At 34.1% G+C, this 20,604-nt stretch overlaps 3 protein-coding genes and 1 pseudogene across 3 annotated transcripts; all 4 read left to right on the plus strand.

Moving 5' to 3' along the window:
- Window positions 1–451: 451 nt before the first annotated feature.
- On the plus strand, window positions 452–1,928 carry LOC139768894 (odorant receptor 13a-like; annotated as a pseudogene).
- Window positions 1,929–4,300: 2,372 nt separating this feature from the next.
- LOC139768942 (odorant receptor 13a-like) lies at window positions 4,301–10,476 on the plus strand. Its single transcript, XM_071699611.1, has 7 exons — window positions 4,301–4,399; window positions 4,777–5,044; window positions 6,246–6,696; window positions 7,331–7,430; window positions 7,933–8,055; window positions 9,534–9,689; window positions 10,068–10,476. The coding sequence occupies exons 1-7, from the start codon at window positions 4,301–4,303 to the stop codon at window positions 10,125–10,127; spliced, it is 1,257 nt and encodes a 418-aa protein (XP_071555712.1). The 3' UTR covers window positions 10,128–10,476.
- A 178-nt stretch (window positions 10,477–10,654) lies between these two features.
- LOC139768958 (uncharacterized) lies at window positions 10,655–14,635 on the plus strand. The gene is made up of 4 exons (XM_071699635.1): window positions 10,655–12,349; window positions 12,709–12,820; window positions 13,027–13,180; window positions 13,791–14,635. Exons 1-4 carry the CDS (start codon window positions 12,176–12,178, stop codon window positions 13,933–13,935), a joined length of 585 nt encoding a protein of 194 aa, XP_071555736.1. The 5' UTR covers window positions 10,655–12,175; the 3' UTR covers window positions 13,936–14,635.
- A 1,110-nt stretch (window positions 14,636–15,745) lies between these two features.
- Prosalpha7 (proteasome alpha7 subunit) lies at window positions 15,746–17,074 on the plus strand. Its single transcript, XM_071699633.1, has 4 exons — window positions 15,746–15,898; window positions 16,000–16,082; window positions 16,261–16,652; window positions 16,731–17,074. The coding sequence occupies exons 1-4, from the start codon at window positions 15,878–15,880 to the stop codon at window positions 16,997–16,999; spliced, it is 765 nt and encodes a 254-aa protein (XP_071555734.1). The 5' UTR covers window positions 15,746–15,877; the 3' UTR covers window positions 17,000–17,074.
- Window positions 17,075–20,604: the final 3,530 nt, after the last annotated feature.

The following is a 20,604-nucleotide window of genomic DNA, read 5'->3' on the forward strand; positions in this document are numbered from 1 at the left end:
TCATAAGAACTTAAAATTCTCAAATTATATGTTTAGAGGATGAAAATTGTCAATTTTATTGTTTTTGCAATAATACGTGCCTCTGTGAAACAATTAAGTAATCATTCTTGCTTATCAAACATACTAACAGTTCATGATAACTAGAACTTACATATTTTATCAACAAGTTACAATAGATTTTTGACATAAATCGACTTGGAAATGTCGCCAGGTGTTCGATACGAAATAGCAACTTTCTCTGGCTTGACTAGAGTCTTTTGTACGAAGGACAGATAATTTTTCGCGTCAGAGCATACGCGATCCTGAGAGAAGAGATGGGAAAAAGTTGACCGCAAAAATGTTTCAGTCGTTGTATCATCGACATGCGTTAAATATCGACGGATGATTGAGGTACGCAGGGATAGCGACGTTCATGCGTTCGAGTGAATTACTACAAAATCGTCATCCAGAGATGCTCATATCTAAGTCTATAATGCTAGAGAAGAAAGTGCAAAGTTGTTTATAAAGAATCATCACGTAATTTGCGAAATATGGTGCAACTTGCTGAGAGTTTAAAATAATTAAGAAACATATATGTGTTCTATTTTGTAATTATAAACTTTAGAAGCAAAATTATTTTACAAAATTGCATCGATACTTTTTCCATGTAATTTCAGTACATTGACAATATCGAATAATGATCGAATTAATTTCTTCCTTCGTTGATTTTTGATGCAAAATTCAATTTGCATAGACTTGAATTTCGCGGTTGGATGGAATTGATTCAATTTGAACCTCGTCGATACCTGGCCCGATTCACTACAAAATCCTAAACAAAAGAGTGGACTCTCCCAGTGTCGTTTTACGACAGTTTCTTCATGCTGGGTTTTATGTATATACCACAATCGGGGTAAATCTGATATTTATTTGGGATAACGTGAATATAATAACCGAAAATCTGGCGACTGCCAATATCCCGATCGCGAATGCTTTCATGAAAGCATTCACAATTCGGCTTCAAAGAAAAGGTACAAAACGTACCTAAAGAATGATAGAAACAGCGAAAAATAACTTCTTGATCAATCGCATTATCTCTTACAAATTGAACATGTTAAAGCCTCGATTTTTACGAATATTACGCATTTATCAATTACCTATAACTTTTATTTTTATGAAACAGCGACATCATGGCAGTAAAATCATTTTTCTTCTTATCTATATCCTTAATTATAATTATCTTTTATAGTCGTTTCGTAAACAAAAATTTCATTCTAATAAACGTGTTCTAATCGCCAAATTGTCAGTGTAATATCTATAGTGATAAAATAATTGATTCTGCTTGAATAAATTTCCATTCAAAAATCCAAAATACAATATTTGCTCGAAGCTTTGAAGGCGTTGGTTAACTTCTTTTACCAGGATTTGTATATGCCAAAAACGTCTGAAGAAAAGAACGATTATCCTGAAGAGCGCGAAACTTGTGAGAAAGAGATATAGGAGACCATTTGGTGCACAATACTGACGCAGACTATGGTGACCAGTTACATTATTCTAAGGATCTCGATGATCCTCAGGTTTTCACGTAGTGATCGAGCTGGTCTTTTACCTTATACGGCCTATTTTCCCTTCGACGCAACCCGTAGCCCGATTTTTTACTTGATTTGTGTGTGCCAGGTTCTATCGGCTTTTAGCGCGACGGTTAGGTTTCTTACACCGATAGCGACAGTTTCATTTCCATGCTAATACTCTACGCCTGCGGCCAATTCCAAAACTTGCGTGGGAGGCTCAAGAATCTCGCTAACGATTCGAACGGAATAAAAACGTCCGAGGAGTTCAAGAGTGAACTGAAGCGAATCGTAAAGAGACATGAACATTTGAACTGCAATGGTTTGTATAATTGCTTGTGGAAACAAGTGTTTTTATTAAGCCACTTTTATCCATTTTGCTAAAGAACACAAGATTGCCTCGTGTAAAACAAGTTCACTCTTAAAAACAGTCACTGCGGTAGATAATTATTAAATATTGAAATAAATTTCAAATTCAATTATTTCAAATCATTAATAAATTTTTCAAATCTTTTTAAAAGAATAATCTGTTGTGTTTTTTATTAATTAGTAAATTGAGAAAAAATATATTTATTGTAGAAAATTATAACCGCACATCAAAATTATTATACGAATCTAGATGTATCACTGTATTAAATATTAATTAATACCATTTAAGAGTACTGAGATAGGATTCTCTGCGTACGAGTAGAACTGGTTTAATGGTGTCATGGAAAGGGAGCGAAAAAACTTCTATTTATCATATACAGATCGACGACGCTTGTTTGCTTAACTGCTGGAAAATTCAGCACATTTTCTTTACAGATGTTCAGTAAGGTAAGAATAATAATAAAGCGTAAGTTATTTAATATCTGACCTATAGAAAATGTCGCAATTAATCGCAATTACATATATATATACGTAAATGTATATGTTATGTGTATGTGCTGAACTTTTTTCTGTCAAATGTTTATTTTATTCTGGATTGTGAAAACTCTTCACTTGATTATTTCTCATTACTAGTATTACTCACTATAACCGATCAAAAAGGATAACTAATGATAACTAAAATGTTATGATTATAATAATTATACAGCTGTTATCATTAAGTAATACAATACCCATTTGCGGCACTGAGAATACAGTGTTTAACTTCCATTTTTAATATGTAACAAATTGTTTGCATTATATTTTATAAGTGTGCTCAAAAGAATTGACAGATTCTTTTTAGATTTTGAGATAAGAAGATTAAACAAATCGTGAGATAATTTTAAAAAGCTAATTAAAATGACTAAATAAGTAATTTTTGTTAATTAGTATTAAACAAAGAGAGAGAGAGAGGCGCGGTGTTTAACATTTTAATTAATGAAATTAATTACCGCAACATTTCATGCACTCATAAATTTCCCTTATAAAACGAGTTACAACGTAAACGACAAAGTATATTTAAAAAAATCACGCTTTGACGCTTGAAATATTGGACGACTGGACGACAAAAGTGGAGAAACAAGTGATATTAAAAAATGCCTGAGTCATCTGATAATCGTTATGTCTTCCATGTTTTCATGCACGTGATGTTGATACATGGTCTTTCGGAAGATTGATTTAGGAACTCATTTATATATGTATAATTATATCCACTTTCTCGTATAGCGATGACACATTAGAAGAATTCTAATTATTAGATCGTATAATTTGATTAGCCTAAAATTTCTTTTTCAGAGATAAAAATGTTTATCGATTACATATCGATTACATATTGGAATCGAATAATCAGCTGAATAAAGAACGAAAACGTATAAATTGCAGACAAAAAAATGTCTCTTGAATTATATTGTAGTGTTTTTGTCTTATTTATTTATATAGATATGTTTTAAAATAAATAACAAAAGCATTTTATTAATGTCTATATTAATCGATATTAATATTAGGGATGAGAGAAAATATTAAATCGCATAATAAATGTGTTAATAAAAATTTCAATAGCTATTTCTTTTTATTTCTTCTAAATTTTAATACCTATATTGCTTTCTTAACAAGCGATTATTAATTTCTTCAGGAAAAAAGAAGATAAATCTTCGTGAAAGTATGTATACCAGAAAAAATATAGACATTTACATGTATAATAATGTATGCAACAACAACATGTATGACTTCTCGAAATATGTTTAATATTATTTTTAACATCAATCGATAGTTAAAGAATATATTTAGTGACCATGAGAGCCTCATATGTTCTTCGTTGCCATTCGCTTGCAAACTTCTTCGACAGAGGGAACCTTTGCAAGTGAGTAGCTCGTTCTCTCGATATCAATACTATACCTATATGCTATTTTATTTAAATTTAATCATTATTTTTGGTAGTTGCCAAAAATATGAAAGAATCATTGCATATTGTACAACAATTTAAATAGATTCCGAAACAACTTTTTGAATCAGCAATGGAAGTGCTTTTCAAAAACACAAAATAATCTTTCTAAAATTTATTTGCTTAATAATAAATATCTATATTATTACTTATTTTTACTTATTTTTACTTATTTTTACTTATTTTTATTGATATCGTTATCTTTACACGCAGCGTTTAAAATTAGAAAAAATTATATGTTATAGGAATTGTATTGAAAAAGAATGTTTAAATATATTAATAATGTCTTAAGTCTTTCGATTTGATAATAACTGAGGTACAATTATATATCGGGGGGGAGGGGGAGGGAGATAACTGTATTGTTATGCATAGCTTGCTTCCTATAGTACATACAATATTCTCGAAGAGCATGCGTCGTCAAGACTCGCATCATGCGCTTGTAAAAGATGGGGTCCTTTCAGTTACTTTGACATCGTCGTCGCGTAAACCTCAAGGGATGTCAATCGAGGTCGGTTTAGATTTCTCTAAGTTCTTTGAGTCTAAATACTTCATAATTCTTTTTATAAAATATTTAATGCTTAAGAATTCCGCGAAATAAATAAAAATGCTAGTGTTCTCTAGTTTTTAGATTATTAAAGTTTACTCGGGGAAATAGAGTGTATCTTGAAGAAAATTATTCATTAAATTACTTATCGTTCTTATATTCGCTAGTTTCACTTTATTTAATACAAGAGTTACTTCATTTACAGTATGTTAACGTGACTTTTTCCTTTCTAACGGTGATGCTTCATTAAAATGTAATGAAAAAAGCGTTTTATGAAATGTCACATATGATTGCGGAAAGAAGAAAGAAATTTTCTCTCGCTTTATCTTTGTCTAAAAAAGGCAGATTTGGAGTACGCGTACGGATGGAACCGTTATACAATGATGTTTATGGGGATTTGGCCAGAACATAGAAGTCTCAGTCAAGCTTCGAGTTACAAAGCGATAGTCCCTGTTCTAATGATGTTCTGCTTCGTCTGTGCACCGCAATCGGCCAATTTGCCGTTCATCTGGGGCGACTTTGACTTGGTGGTAGAAAACTTGTCCATGGGAAACATAACGATTACGATCTCGCTGTTGAAGACCATTATATTTTGGTCTAACGGTGGACGTAAATATTCATTATGTCAATTTTCATACGACAGAAATATTAGTCTCCATTTTTTTTATCAATGTAACGCGCATAATGATTCAACAGTAAAATCGCAAAAGTATGGAGTATTTTTATAAATTTTCTAGGAAGACAAATATAATCAGAGTTTTTCAGCTCACACGAGCAGTCGTAATTTTCTTTTCTTTTTTTGCAATAAATATACTAAAAATAAATATAATCACTAAAATGTTTATAAAATATACTTGTTCTAATAACTCACAAATACTAATTCGTTTAAACATCATAACTTATTAAATATCATGCTTCATACTTGTAGTTAGAGCGTATTTTGTGCATCTCTAGCTCTGAAGTAATTTTTACGAATAATAACGAGGTCTGTTCAAAAAGATTCCAAACTTTGTCTTTATAATTTTGGGGGGTTTACTTACAATTTATTCAGTTTTGTCTCCTTTGTAATATGTTTCTTCTCGCTGATACACCACTTTCAATGCCATTTCCACTTCTGCAAGCAGTCTTGGTACGTATTTTTCGAGATCGCACGCAAGTCCGTCTGCGAATTTTCCTTGATATTTTCAATTGTGTCAAATCTTCAGTCTTTCAACGTGGATTTCAATTTTAGAAAAAAAAAGGTCCGCGAGGGCCAGGTCGTGAGAGTAGAAAGGCTGATGAAGCACAATATTATCTTTGTTTTGGTGCAGAAATGATGAATCAGCAGCAATGCGTACACGAGCGCGTATTATATCGTGGTGAAGGAACCATGAATTGTCTTTCTACAGTTCGCAGGCCTTTTTCTGACATTTTCTGAACCTGGCTCTCGCAAACTTTTTTTTCAAAACGAAATCCAGTGTTGAAAGAATTCAACACTTGAAGACGTCAAGGAAAATTCGTAGACAGACTCTTATACGCGTGATCCCGAAAGGGTTCGCGTGCCAGGACTGCTTCCAGAAGTGGAAACGGCGTTAGGAGTGGTGTATCAACCGAGAAAGAACATATTTCGAAGGAGAAGATTGAATATGTTGTAAGTAAACCCCCAAAAATTATAAAGACAAAATTCGAAATCTTTTCGAACATACTTCGTATAATTGATGCAAATAATAAAATTATTGAAACAGAGAAGTTGTGTCAAGATTACGCGGCGGAATCAGTTTTATAATATGTAAGATTGGCATAAATCTCTTCAATTAACATTCTGTAAAAGCCCTAAGGACGCTTATGTCATACATGACGAAGGACTGGAGCGCGACCGTGGATAAACGAGACCGCAGGACGATGTTGGACATAGCGAACGTCACCAGGAAACTGTCGATAAGAAGCACCGTGTTCGTTCACATCATAGTGATAATCTACGTCGCATTTCGATACGTGGTAATCCGACAAACCGGTCGCCAACTATTCTTTCGCGCGTACTTCCCTTACAACATGACCAAGAGTCCTTCTTACGAATTGACTCTTTTCGGCCAATTCGCGGGCACTATGTATGCGGCAACTACTTACACGGCAGTGGACACTTTCATTGCCACCTTAGTGCTCCATGTATGCGGCCAGCTTTCGAATCTGCGTCGCGAGCTGACAAATCTGTGCACCTACACAAAGGCGGATTTCCAGACGAAGCTGGGAAGGATCGTGAGAAAACACGAATATCTCAACAGGTGAGGTCGACCAAGCGAGAAGCAATGCAGAAGGATCAAAGTGAGGGATTATTTATCTCGCGATATATATTGAGGGATTAGAGCTCGAAATTTTCGGCTATAATTATCTTATTTCTGATATTTTGCTTCAGTAAATACACAATGTGCAAAGCACAATAAGCAAATATTAAATTATTTTAAGAGATTTTATAGAAATGCTACACGGAGAGAATTTTTTGTTATATTTTACCCTTAAATTCACTACAAACTTGGGACAACTTGGCAACCAAGGAATTTTTAAAATATACAAAAGACATTTTACAAACAACGTGATAAAAATTACCAAGCAGATTGGTAAATTTTGAAAAATTATTGAGATTTCCTAGATATATTTTAGTAAAATTAATCAAACATATTTTATATTTTAATGTAATAGATATTAATATTTTTTATTATGGTGGATATTAATCAGAATAGCTCGCATAAAATTCTTGGTGGTACATGTTGTCCCATAACTACCATGATTTCAGGGTAAATTTTAAGAGAAAATTATCTCCGTGTACGAAGACATAATAAATCGTTGAAAGCACAAACGTGATTTATAAAAAGATTTTTATAAGGAATGTTTGTTGTGATAGTGACGTTTTTTCATAAGATTTGCAGAAACAATCGAAGACTCTTTCAACATGATGCTTTTGATGCAAATGTTGGGATGCTCGATGCAAATTTGTTTTCAGTGTTTGCAGGCGTTTATGGTGAGCTACAAAAAATTGACAGATATAAGTTGCTTTCCATTTACACTCAAGTGATCTGAGTCACTCAGTTATGAGTATTTTATACTCAGGTAAGAGATGTCATTTTGTATTTACCTGCTTGTTTTGGTGACAAAGCTATCGCATAATAATACAGGTCCATAGCCTCACTTTTAATGTTCGAGTCTATTAGATTCATTAAAGCACATGGTATCGATTGTGGATAAAAACTCAGTTGAATCTCACTTGCCAGTATGCAAAAAGAACGTGCATTTAACTGAGTTATAACGTCACAAGTGAGAATTATTTGAGTTTTGATGTAAATGGAAAGCAACTATTGACTACGTTTACACAGCTCGATTTACGCTAAAGTTATAACATCGATGTAAATGGCGTAAATCGGGCCGTGTAAACGTAGTCTATAGTCTATATCTCTTTGAAATAAATAAAGAGAAAAGAAGAAGAAGATAAATCGGCCTGTCGTTAATTTCTCGTTGTTTTGTAGTCAATAATGGGTGAAATGGACAAAGTATTCATCTTCAAATTCGTTTTCCTGTCGTGCTATGTGGTTTACGTGTTGGTGCAATTGTACCTGTACTGTTACATCGGTGAAAAACTACTTATCGAGGTAATACGATAAACATTAATAACTTATTGATTAATTTGTTGATGTAAATCCCGATATTTTTATATATCGATACCAAATTGCCAAAACTACGTATATCTTGGATCATATTTCCAAGAATAACATTCAATTTTTAGACAAATATGAACTTATTGATTGATCTATTAATTTAAAAACCGATATTTTGATATATCAATACCAATACTGTCAAAACTGCGTATTATTTGGATCATATTTCCAAGAACAAGATTCAATTTTCAGACAAATATAAACTGGTAATTTATTGATTAATCTATTGATTTGAAATCCGATACTTCGATCTATCAATATTGCCAAAACTATGTATGTCTTGGATCATATTTCCAAGAATAAGATTCAATTTTCAGATAAATACAATATGATAACTGATAACTTATTGATTTGTTTATCGACGTAAATCCCGATGTTTTGATTTATCGATACCACATTGCCGAAATTACGTTAAATATGTTGCATCATATTTTTAAGAATAAGATTCAATTTTCAGACAATATAAACAATATATGAACTATAATAGTACACTAATAACTTATTGATTAATTTATTGACATAAATCCCGATATTTCGATATATCGGCATCATATTGTCGAAATTACATATATTTTAGATCATATTTCCAAGAACAATATGACAATATGAGATCTATTCTGTATCGGTGAATAATATTGTTATTTCAAGCAATAAAATATGTTGTTAATTTATTATAAATTCACGAATTAGACATTAGAATTCTCTAGTGCTGAACACTATCCTAGAAAGCGATCCTATTTGCTTCGTTACGACAATGATTATACTTCAGAATAGTGTAGTCATTAACTATGGTACACGCTTTCGTGTTAAGGCAATCTGCATGACGCATGATGCCTTAAGCGTTAATAAGCGAGAAATACGTGTTTTTCTTTTTGTAACACTTATGTTTTTTCTTTTATGTAATAATTAGTTAATTATTTCTTCCAAACCTGTATATATGTATAAAAATTATGATAAACACCTTTAATGTCATGGAGGCTTATGTAATTATTTAATTGATCGATTGTTCTCAAAAATATGCATTATTTTGTAGTATTATTATATAGAATCTCATGAGATCTTTAGTTATTATTATTAATAAATTTCAGTTTGTGCGTGTAATATAAATTGAAAAATCAAAAACTATGTGTTTAACAAATAGATAATAAATTAGATCTTTCGTGCTTTTAATTTATAATATGTGTTAAACGCACGTATCCAAAATGCTAATTAAATGTCCAATGTGAAAGAAAGAAAATTGCTTTATTATAAGGAAAATTAATATGTGGGGTTTTCCGACTCATCCACAGGATTCATCATGCATCTTCTGATTAATATATCCATATTTAATGTAACCGTTCTCACATTTTGCCGTTAGCTACGGGTTTTACGACTCATGCTTCCCTTGGGATTCTTTAAATCTGACATTCCAGAGCACGAAAATAGCATACGCGGCATATGACTGCAGTTGGTACAACTTGTCAGCGCGCGAAGCGAGATTGCTAACGATCATCATGTGTCGAGCTCGGTCGCCATTATATATTACCGCAGGCCGATTCTGTTCTTTCAACCGGGAGCTCTATAGCGAGGTATGAAATCATAAATCGTTACAACTTACAATCAAATCGATTTTACTTCTTTTCCTTTTTTTGGATCAATAAATTAATCAATAAATTTAATTTCACATTTATATATTAAATCAATGTATCACATATTTAATTATTTTAATTTTATACTTATATATATATATATATATATTCTTCTCTTTTATGTAAATATAAACGTACGTACATTCTTAATTTGTATTATAAAAAATTTAAATACTGTTTTGATCTTGTGAAAAAATAATTGTTTATGCCTGATAGTTTTTTCTAATAAAGAATTATATATATAATTGCACTGATAGCAGAATGTGTTAATTCGAAAGAGTTTAAGTTCAAAGGATGTAAAATCGATATCGATTCTAGGTCCTTAAGAAATCGGTGGCTTACATGTCATGTATCTATGCAATGAATAGCTTTGAGTGAAACGGTAATAATCCATGCTACGTCTGATAATTGTTTAATAAAATTATATTATTTATGACAGAGAGAGAATGTATATTTTCGAAACAGATTGTAAAAGAATGCTCTGATAAATTAATACTAAATAAACTCTATTAATTATAATCAATGTGTGATAACGAGATCTAAAAAACCTTTCACATTTCATGAACCGTAAAATTCATTTTATCAGTTTAATGTATAAACGGAGAGAAATAATTTATCAAATAATCAAATAATCATTATCAATCACATTACGTGCAAATACGCAATACAAACTAAAATATCTCCTCCCTGTTCTACAGCTCCTTTAATTTTCAATTCTTGCAAAGAGTCGTGGGTAAAAGAATTTAAATAGAATGTTTATACTTGTTTATTAATATGCTATTAATGTGTTTTTTTTTGTTCAATTGTGTATTGTTGCATATACATAAATACAAAATCATTTCATCATATTTGTGTTTTGCGGTCTGCAAAGCTTGAATTTTTATTCTATTCTGGTATGACATAAATCCATCAAGCGATCAAAGTAATATTTATCTCGTATTAAAGCGTGTCATTGCACGTGGAAAAAAAAACCGTTTCCTCAGGACGTAATATGCAAATTCTACAACTTCTGCACGTGCGCAGAAAGCGATCGCGATGAATAAGAGATGTGGAAGGCGTATTATACGGAAAGGAAGAGAGACGAGGGGATGAGACGTGACGAAACGAAAATAGCAGGGCGCAACGGTGACTATTAATGAGGCCTCGTGCAGGAGCCGGATCTCACATTAAGTATGCAGCGGAAACTTGAGGGAAAACATTTTCCTCGTTTTTTCGCCGGCTTGTTTTTCCGTCCAGACTGCCCGGTCTCGGCCGGGTGCATATTTAAGCAACTTGATCCGCCACGGACGAATTACCCAGAGCAAAGTGCCACACCGCCGCGTGCATATTTCATGAAAGAGTCTATAGACCCTGTGATTACGCGCAACAGTTCACGTTACAAGTTCGACAAACTATTATTCTATCTACGACGGAAAGACGGTGGCACGGTGGGGGTGTTTCGAGAATATAACGAAACGGTGTTCCGAATATACGAAACTCGCGAATTCTACTGTCGCAAATGTTCGATCGATAACTCGCAGTTTCAACGTGTACGATCCTCGGGGTGGATCGCTCCGTCGCTCCTGCTCACTATTTTACGTCTCGTCGTTCTACATTCGCCGAAATTTCGTGATGGAAAAATGTATCAACAATTGCGAGCGGTGCTTTTAATTTTTGATATTTTAACAAACATTTCAATGTTTTTACTTTGAGAATTTGTAACAGTGGTGTTTCGCGAGAACGCTGTAAAATATATTTCCGCGAAACAGCATCGCGTGAGTTTTCTCCCCGAGAAGAGTCCAATAACGTTTGTCCGAAACAAAGGGGCCGTCGAGCAGATCAAACACTCGAACGAATTTACACAGGTGCATCGCCTATTTCCATCCGTCGGGTATTTTATTCGGGTAAAAGTTTGCGCGAGTGATGTGCTTTCACCGCTTATTTCCGTCAACCCGCGAGGAAAGTGCGCGCGGAGAGTACGACGAAGAGCCTGGAGAGCGGTTAATGAGTGTCATTAACGATTGCGTGGTCTACCGTCACAATGGAGAAAATCAGAAGATGACAGTTGCTGACTTCGTGCTCAGATGGACGCGGATAAACCGGGCGACTTTACGCTTTGTCGGGAGAGCAACGTGCGCGTCCACAATATAAAAGTACGCTGCCACGCAGGTCGCAACGTTACTTCGACCTTAAACGCGTTCGTGTTAAAAGTTCGTTATTTTCCTTGGTATTTCGACTTGTGAATGACAAAATATATATCTCGAGAATTAAAGATATCAGTCTATATATAAGATATAATAGACAATAGACAGAAATATCGCAAGAAATATTGCTATACTTTTCCGTAACAAATCGAAAATGATATTCGCAATTTAAGTGATTGTTAAGATTTACGATCTTCTGTTAAAGACGTCTTGTCGATTACACGTGTGTCGTCGACAAAGAAGATGATAGTTAACGCGAGAGTGCTTGCATTGGTCGCACTGGTAACCTACGGCGTGTGCGCTCATACTGCCGACATTCGAGATTCTTACAAAAGAACTAACGATAAAAATTATGCCGGATCCATGTTGGCTGAGATCGCAAAGGAATTCATGCAAAGATCAACGACCAGTAGTCAGGTAATAAAAATTAAATGTTATTATATAAGGAATTCCGACGTTATGATCATTTCCAAACAATTGAATGCTGGAGAACAAACGGAAAATTCTTCAATAATAGTGTCAATAATTTGTTTAATTGGCAATAATGTGTCAGTATTATTTTATTTATTTGAGATAATTTTTTAAACGAGTATTTAATAAACTGAAGTTTAGAAGTGCAGATGTGCAATACAATGGTGTATTCTGCGAATAATTTAAGATGGATTTTACTTGTATGCTATTTATTTAAAAAAGAAGCTACGTCTTACGAGGACATTTAACGCTAAATGTTAAATTATCCAAAACTATAATATTAAAAGGTAATCGCGATGTTGCAGGTGCTGAATTTAAATCTCTCGAACTTGCTGCTACTTTTGGTGCTTAAAGCGGTTGTGTTTGGTGCCGGCTATATAGGACATCATGGTTACAAGGGACGTGAATTAGAGGATGGTAATCTCGAAATATAAAACCGTTAATATTCATTCGAACAAAGCTTTTTGTTGTATCATGATAATTGCATTAACAATAATTGACTACATTGCATGCAATATCAATGTCTCCCTATCCTCTGGAATAAAAGCTCGGCCAATATGCGCAGCAAAAAATCACGAAGATCATAATCTTTTTTTACTTATGATCGTTTCTACTAATTTCAGAAAATATCGTGTCGGAGGGTGAGCTTGCATTAGCGCTTGGATATCTGATTGATGACACCTGTTTGTACAGAGCAGCTTGCGAAGAGCCACACATCGCGAGAGAGTATCTCGGCGCGGCAGAAATGCTCTTGCAAACAATGAAGTTGATACCACAGTACGTATACGAAATGTTAAAGAAAAAATTCTAGAAAATAGGGCATTTGAATAAATTAAGTCTACAATAATAGGTGTTTTAAGCCCTAAGCCCTAAGAAATTGACCAATCACAGTTAATAATTTTCCTCAAACTCAACTGTGATTGAACAATTTCTTAAGGCTTAAAATACCTATTGTAGACTGGGATTAAATATCCTGTGGTATAAAAACGGCACTTTTATGGTATTCAAAAACACCATACTGTCATTATCAAGAAACGCTGGGCACTTTCTAGACCAGAAGTTGTATAATACTTGGGTTATTCAGATATATATATATTTATATTCGAATGTACCTTCCTTTTCTTTCGTTAATTATTTTTATTATCTAGGTATGATCAGATAATAATTCTCGTATAAAATAATTATTCTCTTATTATTAATACGGGAATAATCCTTCCTTCATTAAAATTAAATTGACATAGTAATTGATCAAATAATTGTGATTTAATATATCTTACTTTAAACGTTATTTTGAAGAAGAGCCATACTTAGAAAATGGAAATAATGTGCAACGTTACTGCGAAAACAAAACAACGAATATTGTCAGGAAAAATTTGCATTTCCGCAGAAGCTTACCTGCAGAGCTCAGCTATGAGAAGACAATGGAAGAGTTTCGGAAGGCGATTGAATACGGCACTATCGAGCATTGTCCTCCGGAGTACAGCTGCAAGAAAGAGAATATAAATAATTTCTTGCAAAGCGAAAAACGATAAGGCAAATGTCGTATTTATCAAACATTTCGTAATTCTGTTTTATTTTCTTAGGTTAAGCTATAAAAATCGCACATAAGGATGATGTTTTACAAACAATATTTTATCTTAATATCTTATATATTTTTTAGAATTATTAATTTTTCGCAGAAATTATTTTATTTTTATTAAATTGGAATAGTAATTATCTGATAACGGGATAATTTACGAAAAATAGCAAGAATATTATTAATGAGAAAATAAAGATTATTTTTAGAGTTATAAATTGTATTTTTGATAACCTTGTTTTTACACAGAAAATATGAAATCCGGAAAGTTATTATATAATCTCTTTCGCGCGTCTTAAATCATTATTATCGAACATGTAAAAATATTTTTTATTATTAATACACAATAACGACTTTCTAAACGTAAACGTCTAAAAAATATGTTTAAAAAAGAATACTGTTTTTCGAACAATAACGTATTCAAAAAACTTTTAATTTTACAATTGTTACATGCTACAAATATATATTTTTTCATTATTAATTTAAATTACTATTTAACGCTACTGCAATGTGTTGAATATTCAATAAGTAATAATGAAATAGAATGATCAATTATCAATTATATCCGAATATTTCTCCATAATTAACGATATGCAGAATGTAATTAAATCAATGTGGTCAGCGTGGAAATGGCTTCTAATTTGCATATGAGAACACATAATTTAATGTGACTACATGACTACATATGCACCCAGTAAACAAAATTAGCAGCATGCGCAGATTGGCAGCAAATTTGAATTAAATTGAAATCAAAATCCCACATCAAAATTAAGCTCGTGTTCTGTCGACAGAGCCTGCTGACAGGTAACATGAGCAGACTGATAACAGTTTAACATCGTCTGATAGAGCATCTTCTGTGTGTAATTTGTTACCTTTCTGACATCAGAAATTTACTGTAGGCTCTGCCTAGAATCTGTCTTCGCAGGCTTAGCTATCTGGGCACATATATAGAAGAAGAGAGAAAAATTATTTACAAATAACATGTATATATGTATAATTGTCATAAAAAATTGTCATATGATTTAAAGATTAAACTTTTAACTGTTAAAACTTTTAATTTTTTCCCGAATCTGACATTTTATTACACAATTAATATAATAATAGTACATATATTTATTTGTTAAATATTCTCTCTCTCTCTCTCAGTCTCTCTGTCCCTCCCTTAATTGCTCACTCGGTGTTGCTATATCCTAGGACCAAGGTAGCAGAGTGACATTAAATGACGTATTAATAACGTCTAAAGACGTCTTAATAGAGGTCTTTTATATAGACGTCATCCTGTTATCTGGGACATTAATTCGGACTTTCAAATTACACTGAAATATATAACCACTTGAGACTCGAATAGCCTCTTAATTATTCAAATGACTCACAATTTCAATTTAAACGAGTCGAATATAATCAACGCAAACAGAAAAAAAAAGAACTCCCTTTTTATCGCGCGAATAACCGGAGCTGTGTTTGCAATTAGCATCGCATTCATTTCCGTAGCTTAAATTCTTGCCTCCCTGAAAACAGAGATAGCAATGCCACGAAAGAAACTACGGTTAGATTTGATGGAGAATCTTACTTACTACACAAAGGAAATGACTTGTGTCACGATATTGATAACTTTGACGAACTTCGATGAAGACGGAATCATTCGTTATTGCGCCGAGCATCTCATATCACGTATGATCTCGCACATTTGCTTGTAATTTTTGTCACCAGACGACGCTGAGAGCGCGCGGCTGCCTAGCCTAACCTATTCTGACAGTCGCGGTGACGCGGTGACCACTGCAGATTGGCGTAGGTGCTGACTTGTTTGATTTTCGCCTGGTCACGTCGAGACGGACGCGTAAACAATTTTTCGTATTTCGGCTGCTAATCGTCGCTTCCGATACAGTTCCTTTTGAGAGATGAGTTCTATTGGCACAGGAGTAAGTATGCCGCACGTTGCTCGATACACGATTGCGAAATGTGGCGTTAATACATTCGACAACGCTTGACACTCGAGATCCTAACCTGACTTTCGTTCCAGTACGATCTGTCCGCCTCGCAATTTTCGCCAGACGGACGTGTGTTTCAAGTGGAATACGCTCAGAAAGCTGTGGAAAATGGAGGGTAAGTTTTGTCCTTCGTGGACTCTCACATAAAATCGATCGGAGCAGTACTCGCGTATAATAACGTTATAGTGGAAATCAATGCGACGCCGCGACGTGTAGAATACCTAAAATATTAATGAGGAAGAATACACGCGTATGCTTTACATTTTATGTGTGTGATTATATTCTTGTTGCAGGACAGTTATTGGCCTGCGAGGGAAGGATGGCGTGGTGTTTGCCGTCGAGAAGATAGTAACGTCGAAGCTCTATGAGGCGGGTGCTAATAAACGGATATTTAACATAGATCAGCACGTTGGTATGGCAATATCTGGCATAATATCTGACGCGAGACAGATCGCGGAGACCGCGAGGTCAGAGGCTGCTAGTTACAAGGCACAGTACGGAGTCGGTATTCCATTGAAGTATTTGAACGAAAGAGTATCCATGTACATGCACGCATATACTTTGTATTCTGCGGTACGTCCGTACGGTTGTTCCATCCTGCTCAGTGCTTACGAGACAGACGGTCCAGCATTGTATATGATCGATCCATCGGGAGTATCGTATGGTTATTACGGTTGCGCAGTAGGTAAGTGAAATATCTATATAGTAAAAGAAATTGGAAAGTATAGACAGAAATTTATATTATGTGATTATATTGTCCTAGGTAAAGCGAAACAGTCGGCAAAGACGGAAATTGAAAAATTGAAGTTACCAGAGATGACGTGTAAAGATTTGGTTAAGGAAGCTGCGCGTATCATTTACCTTGTCCACGACGAGCTAAAGGATAAACAATTCGAATTGGAAATGAGTTGGGTTGGCGCACATACTAACGGGAGGCATGAACGTGTGCCGGCTGATCTAAAAACTGAGGCCGAAACGAAGGCACGGCAGGCAATGGCGGAAGATTCGGACAGCGATACCGAGGATATGTAAAACGATTATGAATACTGCCGTTAAAATTCTTTGTATTGTAAGCGATAATATTAAATATAACATTAATACACACAATTATATGCACTGATTTGTGGTTTTAAATTATCGTAGCAAGAGTAAAGAATGTATTATACTATTCTTACAAATGCTACAGTTTCTGAAAAGCCATCTTCTTTTGGTCTCATTACAATTGCAATTTTTATGGAAACGGGTTGTAAGCTCCTTGCTCAACCTCTACTTTGGAGAATTAAGCTTGTTTTAAATCTTACAATTCGTACACTTAGTTTTATAGAATGAAACAAATTCCTGGCATTGGTATCCACTCACCTCATACCTCTTCTCATATCCTTTAATTCTCCAATTATTCTTTTACAAAACCGATACATGCATATATGTCCAATTCGACTTGATGAGAGGGTCGATTGACCGACGAAGGCAATGAATACTTTTGCTGAATTTGTTTATAAACTTAGTCGGAGCGACCAAGCGCTCGCGAGAAAGTGCGTTTGTCTGCGCGCGACTAATTAGTGTGGTGTCAGGCTGCCGTTATAGTAAAGGCACATGCGGCGACCACAATGAAATGAAGGTCGAGGATTCGGGACTCTCCAACTATGAGTCGCTCTCATACAGAGCTATGTAATTATCCCGTTTAAACCTTATTTATCGTTACTGTCTGGAAATTTCTGCCTTCCGAGGGACAATTCAATACCAGGATTTGCCTACCTCTAGTTAACCGCTCAGGATTAAGTTCATGTTTCAGACATTTTGCTTCTATTCCAGTCGAATATTTTCTTACAAAATTCCTAATCATATATGCGACGTAGCAAGTCTGACAATTAAACCTAAATCTTTTGCTTGACCGGCGACTGCTCTAAGCTCTAGCAGTCTGAGCTGTTCAGCATTCCTTCTAAATAAAGAATATCGTCCGTTAGTTTAAAATAAAATGTATTTTGTATATAAAAAATTATTTAACGTCCAAAAAATAATGATATCTTTATGTACTTTTATTGCTAATTATAATCTAACAATTTAATTTCGGATTTTAATTTTATCTTTTTCTGTTAATATTTTGTGATGTTTTCTCAAAGGAATTTTTAAAAGCCTTTTAATATTTACTGTCATTGCCACTTGAACGCTGCACTTTAGCATATATTTTTTTATTATAAATAATAACTATAAAAAATCCTGATTTGGTGCATTATTTTATTTAATCTTTTAGTCAAGTATATGCGGCATATTTGCAAAAGAATTAAAATAGTTTCGCTAAATTTTTGTCAATAAATATGAATCATTTTTGCAATCCTTCAATTTTTTCCTTTCAATTTTATCTCTTCAAAGTTGAACTGACTGTGATAATCGTCTTATTCTAAAAATACGATCGTTGTGTAATAACAAGCAGTAAGATTGAAATAACCCCGATAACAAGCGTAAAGCCCCTTGATGCACAATCCCAGGCAACAGGAACAGGAAATAACAAAAAAATCGTTAATTACAATCTAAAAAGGTCGAATGCTATGATTGGTTGTCAACAGGCAATAGGCACAGAATTTCCAACGTGACGGAAACTCTGTGTCTATTGCCTGTGTCACTGTTTATTCTGCATTTATACATGATTTCTGATTTCTATTCCCTGTTCCTATTGCCTGTTGCCTGGCATTGTGCAAGGGGCATTGTGCACGAGTATTTTTGTCACATGCGAGATTTTGTCCAGCTTTTTCATGATGTACAAGGTCTGTTCAAAAAGTTCCCAAACTTTAATTTTTAGGGGTATGCTTACAAATTTCAATTTTGGAAAAAGAAAAAAGTTGATGAGGGCCAGGTCGTGAAAATAGGGAGACTGAGGAAGCACAATCATCTTTGTTTTAGTGCAGAAGTGACAAATCAGCAGCGATGCGTGCACGAGCGTGTTATCGTGATGAAGGAACCATATGAAATGTCTTTCTACAGTTCAGGTCTTTTTCTCGACCTTCACGAACTTTTTCTTTTTTTCAAAACAAAATCCACGTTGAAAGGACAAAGAATTCGACACTTGAAAGTGTATCAAGGAAAATTTGCAGACGGACTTACGCGCGATCCCGAAAAGTGCGTACCAGGACTGCTTCTAGAAGTGAAACAGCGCTGGGAGTGATGTATCAATCCAGAAGGAACATATTTCGAAGGAAATAGGGCTGAATAAGTTGTAAGTAAATTATAAAAAAGTTCGAGAACTTTTTGAACAGACTTCGTACATTCGATACAATGTAATTTATGTAATTGAGGAATTTACAAAAACTGCAACAATTAACTTTCACCGTGATACCTACCTTTACCATCGATCGAGTGTGATCTCTTTATATAACAACGATAAGCTTTAGCCGACAATAATTAAATGGGTGATAAAATTAAACGAGTGACGTATACGCGGTTTTTTTTCTTCAGAGATCATTTTTTTTTTAAGGTTCTTTTCAATTTGAGGTCGATTATAAACGATAACTTAAGGCGATTTTTGGCGTGACTCTGGTATAAGCAACCAACGGGTACCAAACTGCACCAGAACCAATAGCAGCCACGGATAGCGACTTTGGTATATGTACCAAGCCATACCAAACGATCGCCAAAAATCGCCTTTAATTAAGCATTTATACCTGTCGAGAAATTTTTAATGAAATTTTTGAAAAGGAAAAAACCTTTCAAAATCAAATAATTTAAAATAAGAAATGGTCTCTTAATTGGCGCCAAAACCTTGCTTTTTAAAATTTTTTAATTGTCTATCGCACTAAAAGAGTATTCGGTATGATATCAATTGCATGTACAGTTATAAGCATTTGAGTTTCTGGTTTACGACAAAAATACATTTAGGAGACATGTGTTAGCACAAACAGAGAAATGTCAAAAAGCGATAAATGCAACCTAGGGCTTAATGATAAGAACAAAATTAAATACTTTGTAAAGCGAAATGTACATAATGAACACTATTGTCAGATCAGGTCTACTGTTACATGCGGCAGAGATCTGAAGTTGGAAAAGATGGGAGGAAGCAGAAAGAATACAAAGTAGTTATATGAAAATGAATATGGGATTGAATAGGAACACGCACACGCGCGCGCGCGCGCACACACACACACACACACACACACACACACACACACACACACACACACACACCTGCATATATTTGGTAAATGGAAGTGGGAAGGGAAAATGTCAAAATACAAGCAAGGATTAAAGGGAATAAATATCTATTGAGAATAATGATTATGGAAAAAAGCAGATGGCCGAAAATATGTTTAGAGGAAGAGATAAAAGGATTAAAAATAGGTTAAACTGACAGATTGGATAAAAATATGTGGTAATTAGGGCGTTCGAGAAGGTAGAAAGAGGTGAAATAATGGATCCTTTCTTCTTACCTTATTACTTATTATCTTCCTTTATTAAAATTAATAATAGAAGGTAATAAGTAATAAGGTAAGGAGAAAGAAAAGTAATTGAAGGGAAAATAAAAAAAGTAGTAAATAGTTAAATTAGACTAATTAGACAGGAGATACAGGGGAAAATGGAATAGAATAGATAAATCACGATATTATAAGGAGTATAAAAACAGGAAAAAGGAAATAGGACAGGAAACG

Source organism: Temnothorax nylanderi, unplaced genomic scaffold, assembly GCF_030848795.1.
Source record: "Temnothorax nylanderi isolate EJ_2023f unplaced genomic scaffold, tnyl_v1.0 TNYL_tig0019_pilon, whole genome shotgun sequence".
Classification (NCBI taxonomy): Eukaryota; Metazoa; Arthropoda; class Insecta; order Hymenoptera; family Formicidae; genus Temnothorax; species Temnothorax nylanderi.